Raw genomic sequence first — 27498 nt, forward strand, 5'->3', positions numbered from 1 at the left:
TCAGTTATTGGACAGAAAATATGAGAGAATAAATTTAAACTGTGCACGGTTCAGATAAATCAGACAGTCCATGATGAGATCATCTTTTTTATAAACCCCGTGCTGAAATGAAATGTGTGCTGCTTGGTCGGACTTTTTGGTAAAATTTTACAGCAGCATAACTAAGAGGCAGAAAAGTGTGATGACAGAGCAGAGCGGCCATTAACTGACCAGGGGCTTTTGGAGGAAATCCTCTCTACAGCTAACTCTTCATTTTATGTTAAATAATCAGTACATGTGGTTTGGCTCCTGAATGTACATGTTATTATAATAATTTACAGGTACAGTATGTTCTGTGCATATTCATGTATTAAACAAGACATCCATTTGATTTGGACTGTTCGACTAATTTACTTTTTTACTTTTCGTTGACAAAACCAATTAACTTTTTCTCAATTAAATTTTTTTTTTGTTGACTAAAACTAACAATAACTAAATGATTCAAGTGTGACAAAAACTAAAATGCAATTTAGTCCAAAGATTAAGACTAAAACTAAATGAAAATGTATTGTCCAAATGAACACTGCATTGTCCATGAGAGGTGTCAGTGATTTACAAATCTGTTTTTTACATACCGTGTTCTTAGCCTCATATAAATGTTCCAAATGTCTGAGATACACCAACACCTAAATTATCAAAACTCCAAAGACAGAATATTCACTGGCTAATGTAAGGTCTCCTGAACAATGACAGCCTCCTAGTTCTTCAGTCTTGCAGGTTGCGTATCCACAAAATAACCTTAAGGGTCCTACAGAGTTCTGCACAAGAAGACACAGCCATTGAATTCATGCGTCCCAAAGGTGTCACGTCTCGTAATTGAATTCTGAGGCCTCAATCAGATTGTGGATCACAGCATCAGAAGTTCATGTTGACCATCGACTTTCAGTTCCAGAGTCCGTTATCAAGTTGTGGACTTCAATCTCCTTTCAGTCCTTCATGTCAAAATGATGAGAGACCTGAGTCTGCCATCCCTCTGCTCAGCTCTTGTCATTTGTTTTTAATTTCTTGTCCTCTTTGTTTTGTTTCCACAGTCCCCACCTGCTGAGAGGTCACAGTAAATTTACTTAAAGGAGCCGTCAAAAAAGACAAACTGCCATTCAGATTACAAAATCATAAGATGAGTGAAGACGACTTGTGTAAGAAATCTGTGTCCATGATCTCCAAGAAAGGGAGACGTGATGAAGACATCAGCGCTCTGTCTGGTAAGTAAAAGCTTGGTCATGTTTGTTTTTGACGTTAAGCTGTTTTAAAGTGTCATACTTTATGAAAAAGAAACCGACTTCATACACAATATGTATGTGCTTGCTGTTAACTTTGTAGATGGACTGCTAGGTAATATCACGCAGTGTAATGGAATCTTTTTTTATGCTTTTAATCTTTTCACTTTTTATTTGCTCCTAAAAGTTGAAGGGCGTTGGGCCTTTAGTGTAGTTATAAATTAATCCACATTGTGATGAGGTACAAAGTTAATTGTTAATTCCTAGCAGTTGACAGTTGTGTGAAGTTTTTAAGGACAAAACTTCTGATTACAGGAGAAAAGTCAGAGAAGAATAAAATCTGCAAAAGTTTAAAGGATAAAAAAGAAGCTGAACTGATAAATGTGTCAGGTAACTGAGCTGAACTGATGACTGTGTGTACCTTGAAGAGCTGAGAGTGTCAGACCTCAACAATACATGTAGGATGACAAGAAGTCAAAGGAGACCATAGTTATTTGATTGGTTTAAAAGTTAATTTTGATTAATGAGCAGCTGCCTAAGGTTCTTAAAAGTGATTGAGAAAGCCACAAAAGGCACATAAAGGGCAGGAGTTGGGCAAAATGTAGCAGAGAGCTGATGAATACAATCAGCTCTGGATGATCACTTGGTCCTCCATAACAGTACGAGGTTTAAGCAGCAGTTAGAGGGGAGAGCCATCTAGCAATGATTGAATTTAGTTTTCATTCAACTCATGTTATACAAAACCAGTTTAGCTCAAACAAATTATAAAACTAATGCCAATATGATGACATTCATTTTTACTCTTTGGCTTTATGGATTGAGGTTTCCAGAAGTCAACACCAGACTGAGATGCCTTGTTACCAAGCGCTTCAACTTCATGGTTGATGATTGTTTTCTTTGCATCTTGTAAAGCACTTTAAGGTACATGTATAGTATGAAAATGAGTTATAGAAATAAATGTTGTGGATGAGGAGGAGGTTGCACTCCTGTGTATAAACAGAGAACTGGAGGAACTCACCTAGATGTCCTTCAGAAAGACACTGTGCACAACTAAAGTGGTGATGGAGGAGACTCCAGAGAGCTAGTGGATTATGGTCAGATATAAGCACAAGGCAAGTACTCAGAACTGCCCAGCAGTGTTAGCAGAATTATCAAAGTCCAGCAGTTCAGAGCACCTTGTTGACCAAGATGTCATCTCTGATATCTGGCACCCTCAGCAGGACTGAAGATCCCGTGAGGGTCTCCTCTAACTGAACTACCAGAGAGAAAAGAAGAACAATAACTGACAGACATACAGAAGTCTCTTCAGGTGGGCTACCATCTCAGTGCTCAAGTAGGAGACTTCCCTGGGCAGATGGGTAAGCTCCAGAGTGGTAGTGGATCCAAGTGTAATTGTCACAGAAACTGCTCAGTGGGTCCTTCACTTACTTCAAAATGAGGAAAAACGTCTAACCAGGCCCCTTGAGCTCTCCAGTTTGGATAGAAAGGCCAGAGTAGGAATAGCTGAAAAGAACCACCAGTTCAGCTGTCCTGAATCCACCTGTAAAAATGTAAAAAGGGTAGGATAAGAAAGAACGTCATTGATTGGCCTGGTGAGGATGACTGTCATACAAACTAGAAACTTAATCACTTTTACAGGATATTTTCAATATTTTTCAAGTCAAAGTTATTTCTTCACAGTCATTGTGTATCTAAGTATGCTCTAAAGTGAAGCATATTTTATAAACCTTAATAAATGCGTATCTTGTTCTTTCCTTTTATAATGGAGGTGAGGAGTACTTGTGTTCTAATGTGGAATAAAAAAGCCCTAAAACATACCAGATATGTCCACTTTAAAGTAGCAAAGGTCTCAGTTTAACAAAATGTTCCTTCAACATTTCTGAAGAATGCTTGTCGTGACCCCCAGTGCAGTCCTATGAGGGGTACTGTTGCTCTGTTGTACTGTGGCTCTTCAGACCTCATAAAGCTGGAGTGAAAGCTTAGTCCGCATTGCTGGCAGAAAGTTAGATTCAATCCCAGTGGTGTGGAGTTTGTCACCAATTTAGTTCGTAATCTTTATGGAAAGAATTTCTAGGAGCAGCCAATGAGGGAGTCATTTCCAGTGTGGTGACCTTATGATGACATATCTGCTTTTTGAAGATGATGTGATCCTGCTGGCTTCATCCTGATGTGACCTCAGGTGCACACTGGGTTTGCTTGTCGCCTGATGTGACCTCAGGTGCACACTGGGTTTGTTTGTCGCTGAGTGTGAAGCAGCAGTTATGAGAATCAGCATCTCCAAGTCTGAGGTCATGGTTCTCGGCTGAAAAAGGGTTTGAGATGGGGTGCTGCCTCAAGTGGACAAGTATCTCAGGGTCTTGTTTACGAGTGAGGGAAGAATGAAGAAGGAGTTTGACACGTGGATCGGTTATGCTTTCACTGGACTATTGAATCCTAATGAAGAGAGAGCTGAGCCAAAAGGCAAAGCTCCCAATTTACTGGTGGATCAACATTTCTGTTTTAACCTCTGGTTAGAAGCTTTTGGAGGTAAATGAAAGAACTAGAAACACAACACTCAGATACAAATTAACCCATAAATACACAGAGAGAACATGCAAACTACATTTAGACTGGCGCTTTGAGGCTGGAATAACCACTCTGTGCTACCACTGTGCCTATTCTAAAGCATCTCTACGAAACTTACTAAACTGATCTTTGATTTAAAGTAAATGTATACCTACAATGTCTGTCCTCTTCTTCTCTGTTGATTGCAATTATTCTCTTGCTAAAGCACTGAAGTACACGTGTGCATCAACATACAGGCATCAGCAGGCAATATCTTTGCGAAATAGTGAAATAAGCTTCTGTATAGTGAAAGAATGTGAATGACTGTGTGAGTCTCTTTGGTTATTGTTGTCTGCAAAACAGAAACAGAAATTCAGATCTGGGCCTCAACATTCAATATCAGTAACAGTGATTGGTGACGACTTTCTGAGGTGAATCCACAGCCCTGGGACTGAAAATGTTCTGCAGAGAAGCCAGATCAGTATAATGTACAGTGAGCCTCCTTTAAAATGCTGAGTCTCAAAAAATTCTTTGCTTTTTGTTTTTTTCCTTCCTAAAATGACATGAATGTGCTGTTTTCCAATATGAATGCAATGTCTAAAATGGACGTGTTCAGTAAATTTTAATGCTTTTTCTCACTTTGGGGCTCAGTACCCATTTGCTCTGTTGTAAATCACAAGAGCAGGCTGGTTATTTCATATATTTATAGTTATGCTTCACTTTAGAATAGTTTCATCATTTCAAATAATGTATTATGATTGTGAAGAAAGAACTTTGACTCTCAGAATACCAAACATATCTTTTAAGACAAACGCCCCTACATTACAAAGAAACTGTATTTAGATTTGGCCAAGCTTAAAGTTCATATGTTTGTCAAATCAAATTAAAAGTCAAAAAATTGATAATTCATATTCCAATGTTACTGACTGAGCTGTTATCTTGTTGGACATCTTCAACTTGGTCCAATTTCCTAATGATCATGGGCTTGTTTTCTAAGAGAGCCAAACTTATTATTAACTAGCCATCCCCCGTGGCTCTGCCAGCATAGTAGTGAAACAGGACAGCGAGGAGGGCCCACCTGGCTCCCAACTCCTCTCTTCCACCTTCCCTCGGCCCGCAGCCTCTGTCTCGGATTAACGCAAATATATTGCTCCTGTAAGCAAACTATGATTCTTAAGCACGATGAGAGAAGTTGCAAAATCAACTGTAATGTTCAAGCAAATTATAGAAAAAAACTCGATCTAAATCCATTAAGTAGTTCTCTCACGAAAAGTGGACAGATAGACCTACAGACAGGCAGACATTGGATTTTATATATATAGAGAGAAGTTACCTCCAAAAGTCAATTCTGGCAAATGTGCCTCATCTCCTGTACTGCTCTGTGTGCATTTTGATTGGCGGAGATAATGACAGGGAAAAATAGGAGACCAAGCAGGCTGGATGCATCAGAATCACATTTCATGGAATTGCCAGTTACTACACTCTTCAAAGACGGGAGGAGCCGACCAGCAGCACTTCAGTAATCAGATATAAACTGACAGGCAGATCCTGTGGAAGTCACTAGTTCAGTTCAATTCAATTTATTTTGTATGGCGCTCTTCATGGAGTGCTGGCTCAGAGTGCCGTGATAAGTTCACAGATAAAACACAATTACAAACTTTACAAAATCATAATGCACACAGATATGCTGATGAAAGTGTTGGGGTCCTATGTGGGGAAAAACCATTTACTGCTGAACTTTAGAGGTTTGGTGGGATGTGTGCCAGCAGCTCTACTCCACTGTAGGACAAGGTGGCATTGTCCCATTTGGCTTGGCTTTCAGTGGCACACAAGGCCGAATAATTAATGAGAATAAGAAAAGGAGCAGAAAGCTGACTGCACTACCACCACCTGAACAGTAAAATGAAGGACAAAACTACCAACATTGTGGTCATCTGAGAATGAAGACATAATTCAAGGATGAGCTGACATGTCTGTGGAGACACCGTCACACAACAAGGTAACCAAAAGGACATTTGTGTTGTGGAAGAAATATGCTGAGGAAGACAGGAGCTTCATCAATCAATCAACAATTGTTATTGGCAACAGATGAATAGTTGTGAGTTCAGTGCTTGCAAGCCAGAGAGAAGCCCCCCTTACAGTCCACAGACAACTCCTTATATTGTGAGCTTGTTTACCTCTAAAGGAGTTGTTCCTCTTTTTAGCATAAGTCGTAAGTTATCTTATGGCTAATAAGTCATACAGCTATTTTAACACAAAAGCAGGAGTTCTTTAAAAAGCAGTTTGCACTTGAAGCACAGAGTACATTCTTGTTCAACAGTCCAGCTGATGACAGGCCACATGTTAACCCTTAGAATAACAAGGGGATATGTCACTTTTATTCCAGTGTTTTAGGCTTGTAACCCAAAATTGAACTCTGGCTAAACCTGATGGACAAAATCAAGCACTGGACCACAGGCTGTTCTTTCCTTTAAAGTCAGATATGAGCATTTCTTTTGGAGCTGGAAGCTGACCACATTCGTGGTGACCGAGACAGCTGTTCTCTTTGAGCCTTGGAGATTAGAACTCATTCATTACATCAGAGATCCACCCCTCCAGACCTACACTGTTTTGCCAGTGATTGAGTGCCTTCTTAATCATTTTCTTGATCATCTTGTTGACTTCTCTTGAAGTGATATTACTGACCGAGCAAACCACACTGGCCATCATAGAGTTGTAGAACATGTAAAGGATGTCACTTCCCACATTAAAGGAGCACAGTCTACTCAGTAAAAAGGGTCTGTTTTGTCCTTTCTTATATTCAGCAACTCGTGTGCATTATGAGACCAGTCCAGCCTGTCGATGATGCAGTTCCCTCAAATTTACTGTGAGGCCACTACTTAGGATTGAGATAAGCAGTCATGTCAGACTGAATTCTGATCCCAGAGCCTCCAAAACATTTGTATCTGTGAAGTTTCATCTTTTCTCTTTCCATTTCAGGTTTAATACAGAAGTTTCACAAAGTAATACACACTTTCTCTCATGAGGATCTCCTCAAAATCACCGAGTTCTACAAGCCCTACCTGGCTTATGTGATTGACTACGACATCACTAATATCCAGCAGAACCTGGCCGCCAAGAACATCCTCACTACCGATGAGGCCAAGGTAGGCTGGTCTCCCTGTCAGTACAAGGCACAGAGAGCTGATCAGAGATGGTGAGCTCAGGATAATCATCTGAGACTGCCTGACCCTCCATAGGAGGTCTTTCTGTTATTGTGAGGTCATCAGACCCCACTGACCACTCTGCTCTGCTCCCCCAGTGGTCTTTTCTAAATTAGCCCTATGGTTACTTGCTTGTCTTTCAGAGATTCAAAGCCAAAGAAGAGTGTGAGAGGCGAGCAGGTGTGGAGTCCTTCATCAGTAACATAATGAAGATGGACAGTGTGGTACTGGTGAGCCTGTGGGAGGCACTGGCTGAAGAACTTGCGAGATTTCCATCACCAAAAATGACAAGAATACTGGAGGAGGTGACAGAGCGTGGTGAGTTAATAGAGTTCTGTTTGACAGGGAAACACTGAATGTGTGAAAATCAGAAAAGGAGACAAAGTGAGAGAGACAGGACCACAAAACACAACATTACTGTCTGTAGGCCACCGGACTAACAACTGTCAGGTCCATCATTTACACCAAGACGTCTGCTTGATGGCCGTCAATACCAACACTTTCATCAGCTTCTCTGATTTTTTTTTTATTTTATGTGTCTTAAAGTCTTTAAAGGGGTCAGTGGTCCCACCATACTATTTAGTAACTGGTGTGCTACTGTCACCTATGTGTGACCTGTCATGACCACATATTTGACTTGCATGTCGCCCCTTCTACACTTTACAAGCCTACAGCTACAGCCCACCAGGATGATCAGTAATGATATTGTTTTCTTTCTTTAACAGGAAGTCACCAATTCTGTTGTTTTCCAACACCCCTGATCTTAGCACTCCCCTCAGGTCGGTGTGTTTAAACATCAGCTTTAGATGCCCCCCGATGCTCACAATCATGCTCATCAATGTTTTTTTCTTCAGATGTTTTACCTTTCAGATCCACATGAAGTTTATTGTACCCCTGAGGTCTCAGTAAAGAGTTCCTGCTCTCCTCAGCATGATAAACACACAATATGTCTACTGTTCCTATTGCTCTCTTATGTGTAATTTCCTGGGTTTTCTTTCCTGGACAGTTAAATGCAGACCTCCCAATATGGACACACATGGGTGGTTTGCTGTTTATTTTCAAACGTTAACTCTTTATTGGTGCCAAACGAAGTCCACGTTAGCAACAGTCTGTTAGTTTTGATACTTTTCTGTATACCTCACTGTACTCACTTTTTTTATTATTAATCTGCCCCTTTACTGCTACGATTGTCTCTTCTGTGTCTATTGTTGTGTTTCCAGGACCAGACCTCTTGATGGACATTCAGGCCAGTCTCAAGCCCAATCCCATTGATGATGGTATTAAAGGTAAGCCACTGGTCTTGTGTCACCTGTCATCAGCTCCTCCAGGACTCTGCTCCTCATTTAGAACATCAGAACAGTTGTGACGAGATCAGGCCATTCATGTCAAAAGGCTCACCTAATCTTTTTGTCCTAATCTTTTTTAAAATAACATTGTCAGCTTTGAAGGGTCTTAAAGTCCTACACTTCACCACACTTTCTGGTCACTTTTTCCATGTATCTGTTGTTTTCTTTGTGTAGAAAAATGTTCATATTTGTATGACATTTAAATAATTTTTATAACATTAAAAACTTAATTTATGGTATCTCCATCTGCCTCTGTTTAGGCTGAAATGGTTCAACTCCTTCAGTCTGTTCTCATAGTGCAGACCTCTCAGCCCTGAATCAGCCTTGTTGCTCATTTCTGGAATTTCTTTACTGCTGCAATATACGTTTTGTAAACCAACGACCAAAAGTGCACACAACACTCCAGGCGAGGCCTCACTAGTGTGTTATAAAGTGTTAGTATAACCTAAAGTGACTTGTACTCCACATGGGGGCGCTATATAACCTATTATTCTGCTAGCCATACTCATAGCTCCTGTCCACTGTCTCAATGTAATAAAGATCATTTTACTACAATTCCCAGGCCTTTTTTGTAAGGGACATGTTTAAGTTTTAGACCCCCTCCACTGTGTATTCAAATCAATGTACTTCCTACATATAATACTTTACATTTATTTACATTAAATCTCATCTGCCACAGATCTGTACAAGTCTCTATGCTGTCCAGATCCCTCTCTAAGAAAATGACTGGTTCTGCATTGTCTACCAATACTCCCACCCAGTTTGATATCATCATCATGCTGATGTTGCTTATTTGTATATTCTTGTCCTGATCTTTTATTTGCAGTGGGATGCAAAAGTTTGGGCAACCTTGTTAATAGTCATTATTTTCCTGTATAAATCGTTGGTTGTTACAATAAAAAATGTCAGTTAAATATATCATATAGGAGACACACACAGTGATATTTAAGAAGTGAAATGAAGTTTATTGGATTTAGAGAAAGTGTGCAATAATTGTTCAGACAAAATCAGGCAGGTGCATAAATTTGGGCACCAATGTCATTTTATTGATTCCAAAACTTTTAGAACTAATTATTGGAACTCAAATTGGCTTGGTAAGCTCAGTGACCCCTGACGTACATACACAGGTGAATCCTGTAATGAGAAAGAGTATTTAAGGGGGTCAATTGTAAGTTTCCCTCCTACTTTAATTTTCTCTGAAGAGTAGCAACATGGGGGTCACAAAACAACTCTCAAATGACCTGAAGACAAAGATTGTTCACCATCATGGTTTAGGGGAAGGATACAGAAAGCTGTCCCAGAGATTTAAGCTGTCTGTTTCCACAGTTAGTAACATATTGAGGAAATGGAAGACCACAGGCTCAGTTCAAGTTAAGGCTCGAAGTGGCAGACCAAGAAAGATTTCGGATAGACAGAAGCGACGAATGGTGAGAACAGTCAGAGTCAACCCACAGACCAGCACCAAAGACCTAAAACATCATCTTGCAGCAGATGGAGTCACTGTGCATCGTTCAACCATTCGGCGCTCTTTACACAAGGAGATGCTGTATGCGAGAGTGATGCAGAGGAAGTCTTTTCTCCCCCCACAGCACAAACAGAGCTGCTTGAGGTATGCTCAAGCACATTTGGACAAGCCAGCTTCATTTTGGAATAAGGTGCTGTGGACCAATGAAACTAAAATTGAGTTATTTGGGCATAACAAGGGGCGTTATGCATGGAGGAAAAAGAACACAGCATTCCAAGAAAAACACCTGCTACCTACAGTAAAATATGGTGGTGGTTCCATCATGCTGTGGGGCTGTGTGGCCAGTGCAGGGACTGGGAATCTTGTCAAAGTTGAGGGAGGCATGGATTCCACTCAGTATCAGCAGATTCTGGAGACCAATGTCCAGGAATCAGTGACAAAGCTGAAGCTGCGCCGGGGCTGGATCTTTCAACAAGACAATGACCCGAAACACTGCTCAAAATCCACTAAGGCATTCATGCAGAGGAACAAGTACAACGTTCTGGAATGGCCATCTCAGTCCCCAGACCTGAATATAATTGAAAATCTGTGGTGTGAGTTAAAGAGAGCTGTCCATGTTCGGAAGCCATCAAACCTGAATGAACTAGAGATGTTTTATAAAGAGGAATGGTCCAAAATACCTTCAACCACAATCCAGACTCTCATTGGAACCTACAGGAAGTGTTTAGAGGCTGTAATTTCTGCAAAAGGCGGATCTACTAAATATTGATTTCATTTCTTTTTTGTGGTGCCCAAATTTATGCACCTGCCTGATTTTGTTTGAACAATTATTGCACACTTTCTGTAAATCCAATAAACGTCATTTCACTTCTCAAATATCACTGTGTGTGCCTCCTATATGATATATATTTAACTGACATTTTTATTGTAACAGCCAACGATTTATACAGGAAAATAATGACTATTAACAAGGTTGCCCAAACTTTTGCATCCCACTGTATATTAAAAAGAACAGAAGGCCCAACACTGACCCCTGAGGGACTCCACTGTTATGGCGATCTCATTCTGATAAGGCTCCTCTCCTAACATCTCTTTGCTTCATTGTGTTTAAATCAATTCTGTACCCACCAACAGACTGTGCCCTTTATTCACTCTTCATTTACACATGTCTATTCATCTGCTTTTATTGCTTCCTCATACAATTTCACTTTACTAGTGAGACATGATCTCCTCATCTAAACCCATGCTATCCCTCACATGTGCTGCTTTGATCCAGTGATTCCAAGGACCTCAGATCAGTTTCTTTTAATGTCATCCATCATGAAGATCTCTGAGAGGCTGGTCCTGAAACACCTCCAACCCCTGGTTTCAGAACATCTCGATCCTCTAAAGTTTCAGACACATCAGACACATGTACAGTAGGTGTTGAGGATGCTCTCATCTCCACGTTCCACAGAGTCTACTCCCACTTGCACAAAGATGGTCAGGATCATGGTCTTTGAGTTTTCCCATTGCCTTTAACACATTCTGCCTCATTGACTGGGGGAAAAAGCTAAAGAATTTGAATCGTGATGCCCTCACAATCTCTTGGGTCTTGGACTACTTGACTAACAGACAGCAGATTGTGAGGCTGAGGAACTGTGAGTCAGAAATGGTGTTGTGTAATACTGGAGTACCTTTGAGCGCTTTAAGTAGTGAGAAAAGCGCTATATAAATGCAAAGAATTATTATTATTACCTCAGGGAACTGCTCTGTCTCCCTTCCTGTTAACTCTCAACACAAAGGACTTCCAGTACAATACCAGCACTAACCACGTACAGAAAATCTCGCATGAGTCCTCCATCATAGGCTGCATTATTAATGGAAACATGTCGGAGCACAGGAGGCTTATGGAGGACCTTGTGCTATGGTGAAGGAAGAAACCACATGTAGATCAACATCAGCAAGACAGATGAGTTGGTGCTGGACTTCTGGCATGCCAAGGAACCTTTGAGATCAGTCACCATCCAGGTGGAAAACGTGGAAGTAGTACAGAGCAACAAGTACCAGTTGTTCATATAAACAACAAACTAGACTAGTCTGACCACACAGTGGCACTGGACAATAAGGACCAGAGCAAATTCCTGTTGAATATTCCTGATACTCTTCACCTCCTTCTTGACTGTTCTTTTACTACTAAAATACTGAAAGACTCTCTTTGTCTCATTTTTTATTTTCTCTTAATTGTTTCTAAGTCCCTTTTAGCTTCCCTGCTATGTCCTCTGCCAAGACATTGTGAATTGTATTACATCGTTGTCACTTGACCCCAGTGGTTTAATCACATCCATCCCTTCAATTGTATCCTGATTATTAGCAAATACCAAATCCAGACATGCTTCCCTCCTGAGTTAGTGATTTAACATATGAAGTTCTAAACAGTCACTAATTATGTCTAAACACTCCTGTTATTGTCCTCTGCTACTTGTACTGTTAATGATTTGGTAATTAAAAGTCCCCCGTGACTTTAAAACCCCCCTTTAAGCTTGTCTTTTTAATATTATAAAAGGATGTCAATTGAAGTTATTGATGTCATTAACACACTCCAAATATGAGGCCTTGACCCCTAATGTTGTCTCATCGTACCAAACATCCTCACTAAGCTGTGGCTCACCATCTAATTGAAGACGCAGTACATTCAAATCATATTTTATACACATGGCGACTCACACACCTTTCACTTTTGCTCATCTTTCCACAGTAATGTGTACCCGTCGATGTTCTCCTCCTGCCAGTCTGTTATTTAACAAGATAATAATAATAATAATAATAATAATAATAATAATAATAATAATAATAATAATAATTAGTTACATTTATTGAGTGCCTTATACAAACCCAAGGTCGCTCTACATACATAGTAAAAAAAAAATTACACAGATGACAAAAGTTTGTAGAAGAGGAAAGTTTTCAGTTGAGATTTAAAACTGCAGAAAGAGGAGCAAACTCGGAGAGACTGAGGAAGAGAGTTCCAGAGTTGAGGGGCTATAGAACTGAAGGACCTGCCTGTCCTGCCAGGGTGGAGCGTCTGGTGTGTGGGACAGTAACGAGATCACTGCTCGAAGACCTGAGAGAGTGACAAGGAGTGTAAGGAGCTAGTAACTGAGTGAGGTAGAGAGGTGTAAGGTTATGTAGGGCTTTGAAGGTGAGAAGCAGAATCTTGAATTTAATCCTTGATGGAACCGGTAACCAGTGAAGCTGGGAGAGAACTGGGGAGATGTGAACAAACCGCTTTGTGTGGGCGAGGACTCTGGCTGTGGAGTACAGCTATATACTGTAGCTTCTGTGTTGATTTTGCAAGGAGGCCAATGAAGAGGGAATTACAGTAATCAATACAAGACATTATGAAACAATGAACCAGAGTTTGAGCATCAGACTAGGACAGAAATAGACGGAGGCAGGCAACGTGACAGAGATGATAGAATGAAATTTTGGAAAGAGACCTAATGTGTAGCTCAAAGTTAAGTGATGAATCAAACAAAACACCAAGATTTCTGACAACAGGAGCAGGTTTGACAAGTGTACCATCAACAGAAATAGAGAAATTGGATGCCTTAGAAAGTTGGGATTTTGGACCTACCAGTAAACTTCAGTTTTATTGGCATTACATTTGAGAAAGTTAGTTATTTTTCATCCATAGCTTAAGATTAGTGATGCAGTCAGTGAGTGTGCTGGGAGGCAAGTCTCTACTAAGATATAAGTGTATATCGTCTGCATAGCAGTGGAAGTTAAGGCCATGTCTGCGACTAATCTGACCCAAAGGAAGGATATAAAGTAGAAAAAGTAATGACCCAAGGACTGAACCCTGAGGGACGCCATGCGACACAGGTGAGGTGGAGGATTTATATGGGCCAACTGTGACAAACTGTTACCTATTAGAGAGATATGATGTGAGCCATTGAAGAGCTAAGCCAGAGATGCCTACAGCAGAGAGACGTAACAGGAGGATTTCGTGATTAACAGTGTCAAATGCTGCACTTAAGTCGAGAAGGAGGAGAATATGAAGTGAACCATAGTCTGCAGACCGGAGAAGATCATTGACTACATGGAGAAGAGCTGTCTCAGTGTTGTGCTTTGTACAAAAGCCAGACTGAAAAGGCTCATAGAGTGTATCTGTAAGTTTCTGTAAGAAGAGACATGTCCACTTGCTTCTGGGTGATGAGGTTGTTAATCTGGGAGGTTTTGTTAGTGATGGAGCAAGTGTTCACAAGGACGAACCTAAAGTTGGAACAGCCGGGAGAGTAGGGTGCAGACACTTCCTGAAGATGATGAAGATGGCCCATGTTTATTCATCGTACAGCCCTAGCATTAAGCCAGTCAAAACGGTGAGATATCAATATACTTGGAATCGACGCGTTCGAGCCATAGATCTGCGAGGGGCCTCTTTTAGACCAGTGAATATAGTGAGGACGCTGAATAATTCCAAGCGACTGGCAAAAATTATTAGTCAGAGAGACCAATCATGGATGACAGTCAAGATTTTTAAGTTCATATGGAGAATATATGAGCTGCATTGCCACAAAAGTAGACATGACAACACACAGCAGAACTCCAAACCAGAGACAGAACAGGCTAAGAATATCCAGACACCAGTGGACACCGCCAACAGCGAACAGAATGCCTCATAACATCATACTAACTCCAGCTCCACACGTTAGCCAACCCAAATCTCACTGCATAACCAGCTATAAAAGGAAAGGCACAGCAGGCAGGCTGCACATTCGCAGTTCAGACTGGCGACTGCAAATGAAGCAAAAGTAGATTCATACCCACCGCGAAGGCAGTAACAGGAGAGAGGGAAGAGGGGCTCACGCAGGACTGAAGCAGGTGTAATCTAGGCAATCGCCAGTGGCATTCGTAAGTAAAATTCGAAAAGAGCAATCAGATCAGAAGATAAAGGTGGAAAAGTCGACGGGACAAAACAAATACAACGACACCGGTGAGAAGTGGCAGCCTAATGCGCACAGCATACTCTCAACCGGAAGTAAAAAGCTAGCTACCTTTAACAAGGTTTCTCTTACTGCTATAATATTATAAATGCAATGGATTCAGAAGTATTCTGACCCCTTCACCTTCTACACACTTTACTGTGTTTTAGGTTTAATTTGAAATGGAGAAATTGGACGTTTGTGCCCTTCATTGTACATTCAATAACTCATAACGACAAAGTGACTTCATGTTTTCAAAAAGGTTTGCAAAAAAATATTCAAAATCAAAAACTGAGATCTTTCATTCCTAGAAGTCTTTAGACCATTTGCTGCGACACTCTTAAGTTGTGCTCAGGCGCCTCTTGTTTGCTTAAATTCTCCTTAAGATGTTTGAAGAACTTGATTAGAGTCCACCTGTGTCCCCCTGAATTGATTGGACGTCCTTCAGAAAGGCACACATGTTCCTGTGTATAGAAGATTCTACAATTCACACTGCATCTCAGGACAAAAAACAAGCCATGAAGTCCAAGGAGCTCTCCATAGACCTCCACAATCAAATTGTGCTGAATCATGGAATGAAGCAAAGGGATAAAACCATTTGTAAAGCTTTGAGGAGCACAGTGGCCTCAAGAATTGTGAAATGGAAGAAGTCTAAAACCACCAGGACTCTTCATGAAGACTTTTCTATCCATCCAGACAGAGTAGCTGGACAAGAATGGCCTCGGTCAAGGAGGTGACCGACAACCCAATGGTCACTCTTAGAGCTTCAGAAGACCTCTGCTGAGGTGGGAGAACCTGCCAGAATGATATCCATCTCAGCAGCACTCTATCAATCAGGCTGTAACATATGTTTAATATGTCACTGTCCTCTGAACAAAAATATTTTATAAATTTACTCACATGCACAGTGGACACAGATCTGGCACAGGGGCTCATCATTTAGAACTGCTAGGCAAGCAAAGAAGACAAGACAGGGACAACTGCGCAATGGGCAGTGTTAGACTATTTCTGTGTGTCAAAGTCAGCATGAAACTGCATCTCTTTTTCCTTGTTTGGAATGGCATGATTCAACTACGTGGGGTTCTGCACATGAAGAGAGAGTATAAAGCCTGGGAACATTGCCCGGCACACCCCTGAAGCCAAGGGACGGATGGGAGATAACGTCGTCCAATCCTGAAAATCCTTCCAACGCAGCGACGCAGACTCTACACATTGGGCCCCCACTCCTGAAAGTCTTGCTATTCCTTCGACTGTTATGGAGTGTAAACTATCATTAAAGTAAGCTTGGTTAGTTCTCCTATGTGATTTCATATCGCCGTATCACTCACTAAGGGAGGGGTATTGCCTTTTAATATCATATCTATATAGACTCAGGTTATGTAACACGTCTCAATTACAAAAGAACTCATTCCAACAAGGGAGCTAGCGTCCCCTGCTGGATACACAGGCATCTTTTGGTGATTTGCTACATGGAAGCCCCTATTAAGTAAAAGGCATATGACAATATAATGAACTATGAGAACAGGAGGAAAAAAGAATCTCTGGTCTGGGGAGACAAAAACTGAACTCTTGGGTCAGAAGTCCAAGCACTTTGTCTATCAAAGACCAGGCACTGCTCATTATCTGTCTAATACAATCCTACAGTGATGGTTGGAGGTGACAGCATCTTCCTATGGGGGTACAGGGACAAGGAGACTGGCCAGAATTGACGAGACAAGGAATGCAGACAAATCCAGAGAAGCCCTTGAAGAAAACTTGCTCCAGAGTGCACACCACTGGGGTGACTGCTCAGTGACCTGAAGAATACAGCTAAGACAATGCTGGAGCAGTTTTTGGACAAGTCTCTGAGTGTCCTTGAGGGGGCCAACCAAAGCCCAGTCTTACACTCCATAGAACATGTGTGGAGAGACCTGAAGATGGCAGTTTACAGACAGTTACCATCCAGCCTAACAGAGTCTGAGAGGATCTACCAGGAATAATGGGATAAACTCAACAAATCCAGGTGTGCAAAGATTATAGAGACATAGCAAGAAGACCAGAAGTTTGAAAAGCTGCCAAAGGGGCTTCTTCAAAGTACTGAATTAAGTGGCTAAACACTTCTATTAATGAGAGATTACAGGTTGTGATATTTAAAATTTGAACACTTTTCTGAAAATGTTTTTTCACTTTGTCATTATGGGTTATTCAGTGTTGATGGATAGGCAAAAATTTAAAATGGATCTATTTCAAATTAAATCTACAGTACAGTAAAATATGAAGAAATGGATGGAATCAGAATACTTTCTCAGTCTGCTGTTTGTTCAGTTGTACAGAATGACTCGTACAGTGTAATTTTTTTTTTAATGAATGTAAGGCCAATAATTTCAATGTATTACTCAATTACCTTTGACTCTTTATCTTTGAGTAGAAACTTCTGAACTGTTTTTGTATTTGTTTTTACACTGTAGTGTGCATTCAATTATGTTATGTTTTAAACCTGGCCTCTCCTAACCTCCCTACTAAACTCTCACCCCCTGATCTTTGAGTTATCCACTTACAGTATATGTCCTACCTAACACCCCCCACACTCCCACATTGGTGTCCCTCCTGATCAAATGCTTTTTGACAGGACATCCCAATGCCCCATAAACCTGTACCCTTCTATCCTACCCCAAGATGAGTTATGAGTTTAAACTTTCTAATCTCCTCAGTGGAGACTATACATGGACTAATGTATGGAAAAGTCAGAAGACCACCATGTGAGCTCCACTCCTCAGCTTGGCACGTAACTCCTGGATTGTCAAAGTGTCACTCTGCCCATACATTTGTCTTCTTTTCTATTATGCCCAATGAGAGCCAAATTCCCCCCACTCTTGCCAGCAGCCTGTTCATCTTCCAAGGAGGTGTCCCAACTGTCCATCAGGTCGGCAGCACACCCTACAAGAGTCTGACCACACAAGAACACAAACCTAAATCTCAATCCCTCTGATGAATGAGTCCTGTACTATCACTACGTTTTTCTTTCTGGTGTGACTGGTTTTCAAGTGACCCATTGGGTCTCTTCCACCACAGAATTTTTAGAGTCACCATCAAGCTCCACAAAGACCTGACAATGGTTGGTAACTCTTACGTCTGGGTTGGAGACCTTGGCCAGTGTGCACCTGTAGCCTTGTGTATACTGCAAGTCCAAAAATGACTCACCTGTTTCTACCTGTCTGCTTGAATTCTCCTCTCAGGTTCACACTATCCCCCTAAAAGACACTTGGGCAAGATCTGTAATCTCCTACTGGACCACCAGTTAGCCTTCTCTTCTTCAAGTTCAGTGACCCTGACTGCAAGGTGTTGATCAGCTAGCATCTCCCAAACATCAAAGTCAGACTCCAGAAAGTTCATTCTTTATTTTTCTTTTTTCACAAGTTCTCTTTATCACTTTCAGGTCTCCATGAGACACACAGAGGTGGTGTGTCTAAATCTACAAGATCTTTGGAGGATCAGACTTCCCCTGGAGATCCATGCACCAGAGCTGTGGGCTTTGAGACTCGATACACAGAGCTGATGGTCTTTAAACAGTTCAAAAGAACCTACAGTGAGAGACACCATGAACTGGAGAAGATGGGGAGACAACATGCAAAGCTAATAGAGGAGCGGACAAAAGTGAAATGTGAGCGAATCTGGACAGAGCAGCTTTTTAGGAGGAATCCTGGAAGTGAGACAGACCCTCACATTGTAGTGGTCAGTGGGGTGGCTGGAATTGGGAAGACCACCATGGTTCAGAAGATCATGTTTGACTGGGCCAGAGGCACTCAGTACCAGAGGTTTGCATTTGTGTTCCTGATTAAATTCAGGGAACTCAACCTACTAGACACAGAGACTGAGCCACAGATGCCTCTGACCAGGCTGATTATAAGGTACTATAAATATCTCAATGACCCAAAGTTGAGAGAAATCCTACAGAAACCTGAATCTCTCCTCTTTATATTTGATGGGCTGGATGAGTACAAACACAAACTGGACTTCACACAGCAGCGGCTCTGCTCAAACATAGATGACTACTTTCCTGTTCACTCCCTGGTCACTAGTTTGGTCAGAAGGACATTACTGAAGGGCTGCACAGTCCTGATAACCACCAGACCAACAGTCCTAGAGACACTGGACATGGAGAGAGTTGATCGATTTGCAGAGATCCTGGGGTTCTTCCCTGAACAAAGGCTGATGTACTTTAAGAAGTTCTTTGGTGATGCTGATCTGGGCTCTGAGGCTTTTCAGTATGTGGAGGAGAACGCCATCCTGTACACCATGTGCTTCAACCCCTCGTACTGCTGGATTATCTGCTCTGTGCTGAAGAGCCACTTCATGACACCTGAAGAAGAGCAAGGAGCTGCCCCCAGAACTGTCACTGAGCTTTTTGTGATGTTCCTACACAACATCCTCACCAATCACAGACGAGAAGCCAAAGACCAGCTGGGGATTGTGATCAAATTGGGAAAGATGGCTTATTATGGAGTGGCCAACAAAAAACTTGTGTTTTATGACAAGTTTGAGATGTCCACATTTGGTCTCCAGTCTGTCTTGTCCTCTCCATTCCTCTCAGGGTTCCTCAAAGAAATCCTTCAGTGGGAAAGCACTCTGGAGCACACGACGTACACCTTCTACCACCTCACCCTGCAAGAGTTCATGGCGGCCTGCTCCTTCTACCTCGATCCATCAGGGGCATCGAGGAGCTGCTTGAGAAGTTGGACTCATGTAAAGATGGCCGGTATGAGATTCTCACTCGATTCCTGGCAGGACTGGCCAGATATTCTGTGTTTAAAACACTGGGGGGAGTCATGGGGGAGTTAAAGATGAAGACAGCAAAGCAGATACTGGAGTGGGTGAAGAAGAAAGCCGAAGAGGCACTACGGAGACAAGATAAACGTGAAGCTCTGAGAGTGTGTCAGTGGCTCTATGAGACTCAGAGTAAGAAATTAATCAGAGATGCCATTGGGAAGGATTTAAAGATGAACTTTAGTAACATGACTTTATCTCCTCTGGACTGTGCTGTGCTGGGCTCTGTCATCAGCTGCTGTGGAGAACTTGTGGAGCTCGACTTGTCAGACACAAACCTCATCTCAGAGTGCATCAGGAGACTGGCACCGGGGCTCATCTGCTGCAGACGAGTCAAGTGAGTAATAAAACCTTCATGAGTTTAGTTTGACTGTCTGTGTACACGGGGGTGACATTAGTGTGTCCAGCAGGGGGTGTCAGGACTACAAATAAATGAGGGTCCATGTCAGAACATACACTGCTGTGTGTCACAGTGCCACCTGAAAGCCACAACAGCAGCTAAATAACAACAGAAATCAAATAATAATTTATACTTGGTTTGTTTGAATGAATCTTTCAGCACAGAAATTCACTATTAGACCCTCTTTGTTGAGAAATGAGAAAAGTACAACTGATTAGAAAGTTCTAGAAAAGTCATTTTCATGTTATTGTTGGATATGTCTGCGCATTGAAAGCCTGTTTTGTAATTTTTGGAGTGTGTTATTTTTGAAACAGTTTTCATCAATAGCTGCAGGAATGAATAACTTGTTTTGTCTAAAGAAGCTCTCAGGTAATAATGAGACTCTCCTTCATCATGGAGAATGTGAAAGATCAAACACACCTCCGTGTCCACAGAACAGTGACAAGTGACGGGGACACAACCTGTGTGGGGTCTTCATTGATAATTAAACTGTGGTGTGTGCCGTGGCAGGACATAAGCAAACAAAACACTCCTTAGCCCCTTTAGTAGACGTAATCAGGCAGGTGGCAGGGTCAGACACTGGTCAGAGATGGCACAATTATTAATTAGGACAAATGTAGCAACATGAAAATGTTCATCACGGGAAAAAAAAAATGATAGCAAAACACCAAAGCAAAGAATGAATATTCACCTGTTGCACTCGTTCAAATCGATAATTTTGAAAAAAATAAATAAATAAATAAATAAATAAATAAATAAATAAAGCTCTAAGAGCCCAGCAGCCATCAGCTTATTAAAGTGTCTCCCAATGGTGAGACAAACCACAGCCGTCTAACCTGAGCGCTCCGTCCACTAAACCTGAGCCACTTCTCCCAAATCAGTTCTCCTCCTAAACTATAAATCCCCCCTCAGTCGGCTTTCACAGGGTCTGTAAATGAACCAGCTGTCTGCAACACTAAATTAACATGCGGCCATCTTGTTATGCATTCTGGGAGTCCCCCATTAATAAGAATAACACGGTTAGCACTAATGAACTCCTCTAAGAACTAAAGGGACAACAATCCAACTTCCTCCGGCCGGTCGTCTCTCCCCGATTACTGAGTTTGTTTTATTTCACCTCATCACTCGTCAATCACAAATCACCAGCAGCCTCATATTGACGTCCAACGGCAGCAGCTGCGTCCTTCACGTGCACCGCGGGTGTAGTCAGGAATGTGGAGCCCCCCAGCCGTGTAAAGCCAAATCAAATCACAGTGACGCCCCACTTACATCATTCTGACTAATTAGGAAAACAAAGTAAATACTTTCAAAAATTAGGAAAAGAAAGAACTCGCTACTAACTCAAGGTGGTCTCGTTATTTGTGGTTGATAAAACATTTTAAGTACAAGTGGGGCTGCAGCCTCTCACACCTAAACACTGAGACATCTTAGAATTGAAAAAAAGATTCAAAATGTAATCTTTCTTTAATGGAAATACAAGTTCCATAATTGCTGTACTTTGTTAACAATTTTCTAAAAAAGAAATTGTTTTTTAATAAAGTTATTATAAAACACGTGTAATGGGCTATAAACCAGTGTTTTAAAGAAAAGGCAGAATTTCTGGAAAATTCTGCTACAGGTTATTGATGATGGCTATCTACAGGACATAAATATTTACCTGTCTTGCTAAAGAGTCACCTGCTTTGAATAGTCAGACTGCTTTGACTTAATATCTCATCTACATACAATGTGGGGATACAGAACTGTGTGCTTCCTTGGAAAATTGGTTTGTAATCAAGGACTCAAAGTAAATGTGTTTACACTATTTGTTATGCAGAGGAAATTGGCTTGCACCATTGTCTTCACTGAATACCATGTTGATCTATGCAGAAATTCAAGTATATTTATACAGTATTTCTGGGAAAAGGAGAATAAAAGAAAACAGAGAAGTATGGTCCAAGACTCGGGACTGCTGTCTGTTTCTTTTATGCTTTACACCATATCACTGTGGCTACACCCTGTAGCAACAGTGGCTTGTTCCTGGCCCAGGTTCCCCTAGGCCTGAGGTTGGTAACACACACTACTGTATGGCTCATCTAATATTTGAAGTGCCAGTCTGAGGGGGCTGCCATTATGTCAGTGCCCTCCCCAGAAGAGTCGTCGTCTGTCGCTGGCATCACGTGTGCTGTAGAATGTCAAGTAATCATACGTGAGTGCTCAGTTATTTCACGTGTGCTGCGGTCATATTAATACTTTTTTTAAAGTAATTTATATCCTGTGCCCAGTATGTCATGAAAGTGTAAAGTGATGTCTTTATAAATTAAAATGCTGATTATAAAGAGCGTAGAGTTGGCGGATAATAAATAGCCTGTAGCAGAATCTTTGTGGTGAGCAGTTGGTGATGAAGGAGTCCGTGCTGAGCATGAAGAGGCGCCATGAAGAGACAGCACTGACCCTCAAACACTTCAGAGAGCCTTCTGTGCTGTAAAGTCCGTCAGTCCAAGTGCTCGGCCGCCTGCCCGCCCGCCGGTGAGTGGAGGTGAAGGTCCAGCCTTGGAGTGTCGCCCAGAGCTGAGCTGAGTACAATACAATAGCATACAGTGTGTGTGTGTATAGCGCCCTCTACTGAGCGCAGGGACAGACTCTCAGGTGAGTATTGATGATCATAAATATACAATTAGCACAAGTAAAGAAACAGATTTGTAAAACACACAGAAAACAACGGAGAGAGTGAGCTACAGGAATGGAAAACAACAAAATCTGTCAACTAATTGATTGTTGAGCTCTGGTCTGGTTATTCATAGAAATTGAAAAAGTAGATTTGGATTTCATTTCAGTTCGTTTTCTGTATGCAGTTTTAGTTTCAGTTTAGTTTTTATTTTTCACTCTTTTATTTTCACTTTTATTTTGTTTAACATAACACTTTTTCTCCACTTTAGTTGCAGTTTTCATTAACAATCCTAACCTCTGAACTCCGCCTGTCCGCACTCCTACTGTAGAAATATGGAGTTCACCTCTGGAACTCGTTTTAGTCAAAGTGATCCTTCACGGGGGCAGCACAGAGGTGAGCACTGCTACCCCACATCTCCAGGCCGCAGGTCAAATCCCACCCTCTTCACTGACTACTTAAGGTCTTTAGGGTGTAAAGCAGTTCAGAAGTAAACCCCCCGATGATCGTCACGTAGCTGACTGGCCTGTCCATACGACAGCAGGACATTAGCAGCAGATTTGTGATGGAGTCACACATGAGAGTCGACACCATCAGGACTGGCAGCCCTGACACCATGTGGTGTGCCAGCTTTGTGTGGTCAGCAGTGACATGAGAAGGTCATCAGTCTGACCACTTCATGGGCTCACATGTCACATGTCACTTTATATTTACTAACTGACTGAATGTCTTGTCTGAATTCTAGTAATCAACTGACTGCCACCTCTAATCTGACAGCCATATTTAAAATGTTTCTAAATTCATAAACCAAATCCTCAATAGATGGACAGCACTGTGACTTGTCTTGTCATTGTGAATGTCCATTCAGGTGGCTTCTCGTCAAGCAGTGACATCAAATGACCAACGTGAGCTGACTTTTAGAATCAGGATTTGGCTGACAATCAAACACGTCCTTTGTTAATTCAAACATCTCCTCCATCTTTAGGGTCTCCAGTAAAACAAATCACATGAGGACTGGCTGGTCCTTTACGTGACTCCCACCAGCTACTGGCAGACCACCAGCACCTTGATTTATGTGAGCACTTGAAGTAGAAACAACCAGTTAGAGTTTGTCACAAAGTAGTTTTCACTTGTGCCAACGGGGTCTTTAAATCTTTAACCGCTCCCTTGAGGTCCTTCTTCATATCTTTATAAACTCATCTTCTCTCACTGATTCACTCATTTTAAATGATCCGAGTTTAAATTGGGCCGTCAATAAAAACAGCAGAAAGAAAAGGAACTGAGAGAAAGATGGGAATGGAGAGCCAGAAGAGGAGATCAGAACTGGAAGATCAAAAAGCCGAGTGTCAGAACTGAAAATGAAATCCAAACTCGCAGTCGAAACACAAAGCACCAGTTGTGACGTCTGACTTTTAAACACACGTCTGCTTATTCTTTATGTCACATCCACAAACTCGGATAACGCAGAAGTCTAATGGACTGAACTTTGTACTCCTTGATCTTTGACAAAACGCTTAGTGTGACCCTGATTGTCACTTTGTAGCAACTCCTTTACAACAGACACACAGAATAGTGACACACAAGAAGTGAAGATGACATCACAGGAAAACAGAAAATATCATCAACTACCTCAAAGTGTAAAGAATTCAGAAGAAGTCATAACAGAAATAACTCAAAAAACACAACAATAAAAAGAAAACCAGGATCAAATTTGAAATATTAACATAATAAAAAAATAAACTTAAATCATTACAATAACACACTGTGACCAACATGGGGTACAAGACCACTGAGCAGCTCACTTCAGCCTTGGAGCTTTTGAAGGAGTGAAAAGTCTGAAGCTCCCTGAGTCCTGCGGTCTGCGGCCTGACGAAGGCCTGAAATACGGCGCTGACTTGTCGGCTGACCTCGTCTTTGGCTCATCTTCTCGTCGGCCATTAAGAAGATTTCAGTTTTTAGTCGAGTACACAAACTCAGCTCAGTGTGTCCTCCTTGTTGAAGATCTCTGGCACTTCAGAGTTTGTTCAATGACATTTGATTTGTGGCCCTTGTCACTTGTATGTCACTCTCATTTGTTCACATTTTACTTTAGAAGTTTATTGTCACCACATCCTTGAGTACTTGACTTAAAAATGTGAAGTCAGCCAACACCCTAAAGTCTTATCAGCATAAAAATAATAAAGAATCAGCACCGAGCCGAGAGCTCAGTCGTGTGTTCAGATTTGCTCCCTGGTCCCTGATGTGTGTCTAACCACTGTGCCACTGTCCTGTTCATGTCACACGTTTGAGTGTCTGTGTGTCACTTCAGCCCTCCTTAGCCTTCACACTTTGACCAAATGTTTAACAACACAATAATCAAACACTTCAGTCAGTCGACATTTTTTGGTCATCTAAAGACACCAAAGCGTCCCATTTGATCGAAGGCCTGATAAATCAAATTCACTGAGATGGCCGCCTTCTCTTCACACCTTCTCAGGCTGACAGACAGCTCATGTCCCGCCTCCTCTGTCATTCTGGCCAATCCTGATTCCCAGTTCTGTGGCCCAGTGGCTGAGGTGCCACACTTGACATCCCAGTCACGCTAATTCAGTTCCTGCCTGTCACATGCTGTGTGACCCTGAGTGAGTCACATCACCTGTCTGTGCTCAGAGTAAGAATACAAGGAGAGAGCTGGACATGTAAAGTGTCTTTGGATTGAAAGGCGCTATATAAAATAAAGGGGATGGCTTTGTCTCTTTTCATATTTTTTATCTGGAATATCTTCATTTATATTTGCACACAAATTCTAATTTGTAAACTGCGTTCATTTGTCCACTTTGTCACGGTGACACTCAAACACATTTTATTCTTCATTTGATTTTCATTTTTTCTATGTCTTATTATTTTATCCTCTGACTTATTTATTGTTCAGTTGGTCCTTAAGTGGCCATGAGGAGCAGAGGCCTGTACAGGGTCCAAACTCTCTACTGACCACCAAAGCTCTTCAGTCCACAATGTCAGTGACAGCTGGTGTGTGGTGACACTGAAAGAGACCCTCGCTATGACACAACAAGCCCATCACCTTGAACCCATGTCACCAACCAGATGAGTGGTGTTTGTCCATTGAGCACAGGTGGCTGATAGGCCTTAGAGAAGATGGCCGGACAGAGTGGAGTGTCACTAAGCAGCCAGAGATCCTCTGTGTGTCCCTCTTGGAACGGACTGTCATGTCCTCCCGTGTCCCATCACCTCTCGCGTCACCTCTTCCTTGTCACTTATTTATGTTTGGGCTCATTGTGTTTATTTGCCCTCTTGTTTGTGTTGTCAGTTTGTGACTAGCGCTCTGTAAAATAAAGGCTGACTGATTTACAGCTGCTGTCACTGAACATCTGGAGAGGCTGGCATTTGTAAATGGCCTCCTGTCAATCATTTCAGTTGTGTCCTCACCCTGAGTCCTGAATGATGGACAGAAATCTGAGTTTGTCACTTAGTTGTCACCAACTCAGAGAAGATCATCTGAACACTCAAGTGGAGGACAAGGTCAGTCCTGCTGTGTGACACTCCTGTCCAGTGTGACGGCTGACGTCCTCTCATCACTCAGGGTGACCTGACAGACAGAAGATACCTCAGGTATATAGCGCCTTGAAGGGCAGCATTGGCATGGAGTTCAAATTGTGTTTCAGTTCAAATGGTAGCAGCAGCCTGCTGTTCAGTGACACACCTGATCATCCAGCTCTGATTGTAGTCATCATGTCACTTATTGAGGTCTATCTATCTGTCTGTCTGTCCACATGTCCTCACTTCTCTTTCTTTATCTTCACAGACTGCCCTTCTGTGCTCTCACCTCCAGATGTTGCTCAGCTCTCTCCTCAGCTCTTTCTTCTCCACACTCACGACTGACTGAACTGAACCTGAGCAACAACAACAATATGGAGGATTCAGGAGTGGATCAGCTGTGTGAGGGGCTGAGGAGTGAAAACTGCAAATTAGAGAAACTGAAGTAAGTGAACAACAAGAGTGTGTGTGTTTGTGTTTTGAATTATATTTCTTCTTCTGATGTTCCACATCCACCATATAAACCTTGTTTTTAATCAGGACAGACATCTGTGTCACATGTGGGCAGACAGATGGATGTGACGAGGACACGGCTACAGATTTCTTTTTAATTGTTAAATTCTTAAAGACAACATTGAGACCCTGAGCCCCTCGTCCACAGTGGTCTCTTTCATCCTCTCTTTGTCCTTTCTGTTCAGGCTGTTGTTTTATTTCTTGTCCCACAATCCCATGTTGTCCATTCTTTATTCTGATCTTGACCGTCTCCTCATCCTCTTGTTATGAACTAGAGAGTCTTCAACCACGTAAGTCCCAAATAAAACAAATCAAAATACCCACCAGAGGGAGGTACCATCAAACTCTGGGTAGGCATCAAAAAGGGCAATGAAGAATCTTTATAAATACAAAGGATTATTTTTGAAAAAAATGCTCTAAGGCACAAAATAAACTCCAAAGAGCACAAGAGGAGTTGCTGAAACAACAAAGGGAATCCAAGGAAAACAACGACCCAATACACAAAGTCAAAGTATGGTAAATAAAATCAAAACTCCGGTAATGACGAAAGCACAAGAATAGTCACAAATGCAACTAAACTCAGCACAGCAGGAATCAAAAGGATTAGAATTTCAGAGTGTGGACAGTAAGGTGACACAGGAGGTGACCACAGGAGGACAGACAGCTCTGCAGGTGTCCATCACTACTGGCAAGTCTTCTGTCATCTCAACTATATACAAGTATACTGATAGACGAAATTGCGAAGCTCAGCGTCCATCTAGAGTGTAACAACATGAAGTGCAAATAATGAATTAAAAATAAATTAAAAATAAAATAAAATTTA

General features: G+C 41.7%; 1 protein-coding gene across 1 annotated transcript; it reads left to right on the top strand.

Annotated features, from left to right (window-relative positions):
- Positions 1–1076: 1076 nt before the first annotated feature.
- LOC120534516 (NACHT, LRR and PYD domains-containing protein 3-like) lies at positions 1077–26468 on the top strand. Its single transcript, XM_039762120.1, has 6 exons — positions 1077–1241; positions 6780–6946; positions 7147–7321; positions 8224–8289; positions 18194–19918; positions 26431–26468. The coding sequence occupies exons 1-5, from the start codon at positions 1157–1159 to the stop codon at positions 19594–19596; spliced, it is 1896 nt and encodes a 631-aa protein (XP_039618054.1). The 5' UTR covers positions 1077–1156; the 3' UTR covers positions 19597–19918; positions 26431–26468.
- The last annotated feature ends 1030 nt before the right edge of the window (positions 26469–27498 follow it).

Source organism: Polypterus senegalus, chromosome 8 (assembly GCF_016835505.1).
Source record: "Polypterus senegalus isolate Bchr_013 chromosome 8, ASM1683550v1, whole genome shotgun sequence".
Lineage (NCBI taxonomy): Eukaryota > Metazoa > Chordata > Cladistia > Polypteriformes > Polypteridae > Polypterus > Polypterus senegalus.

Excerpts from the sequence above, each read along its gene's own strand:
- LOC120534516 (XM_039762120.1), top strand. The coding sequence starts at position 1,157 with ATGAGTGAAGACGACTTGTGTAAGAAATCTGTGTCCATGATCTCCAAG. Across the intron at positions 7,322-8,223 it reads GGAGGAGGTGACAGAGCGTG|GACCAGACCTCTTGATGGAC; the intron begins GTGAGTTAATAG and ends TTGTGTTTCCAG. Across the intron at positions 8,290-18,193 it reads CATTGATGATGGTATTAAAG|GTCTCCATGAGACACACAGA; the intron begins GTAAGCCACTGG and ends TATCACTTTCAG.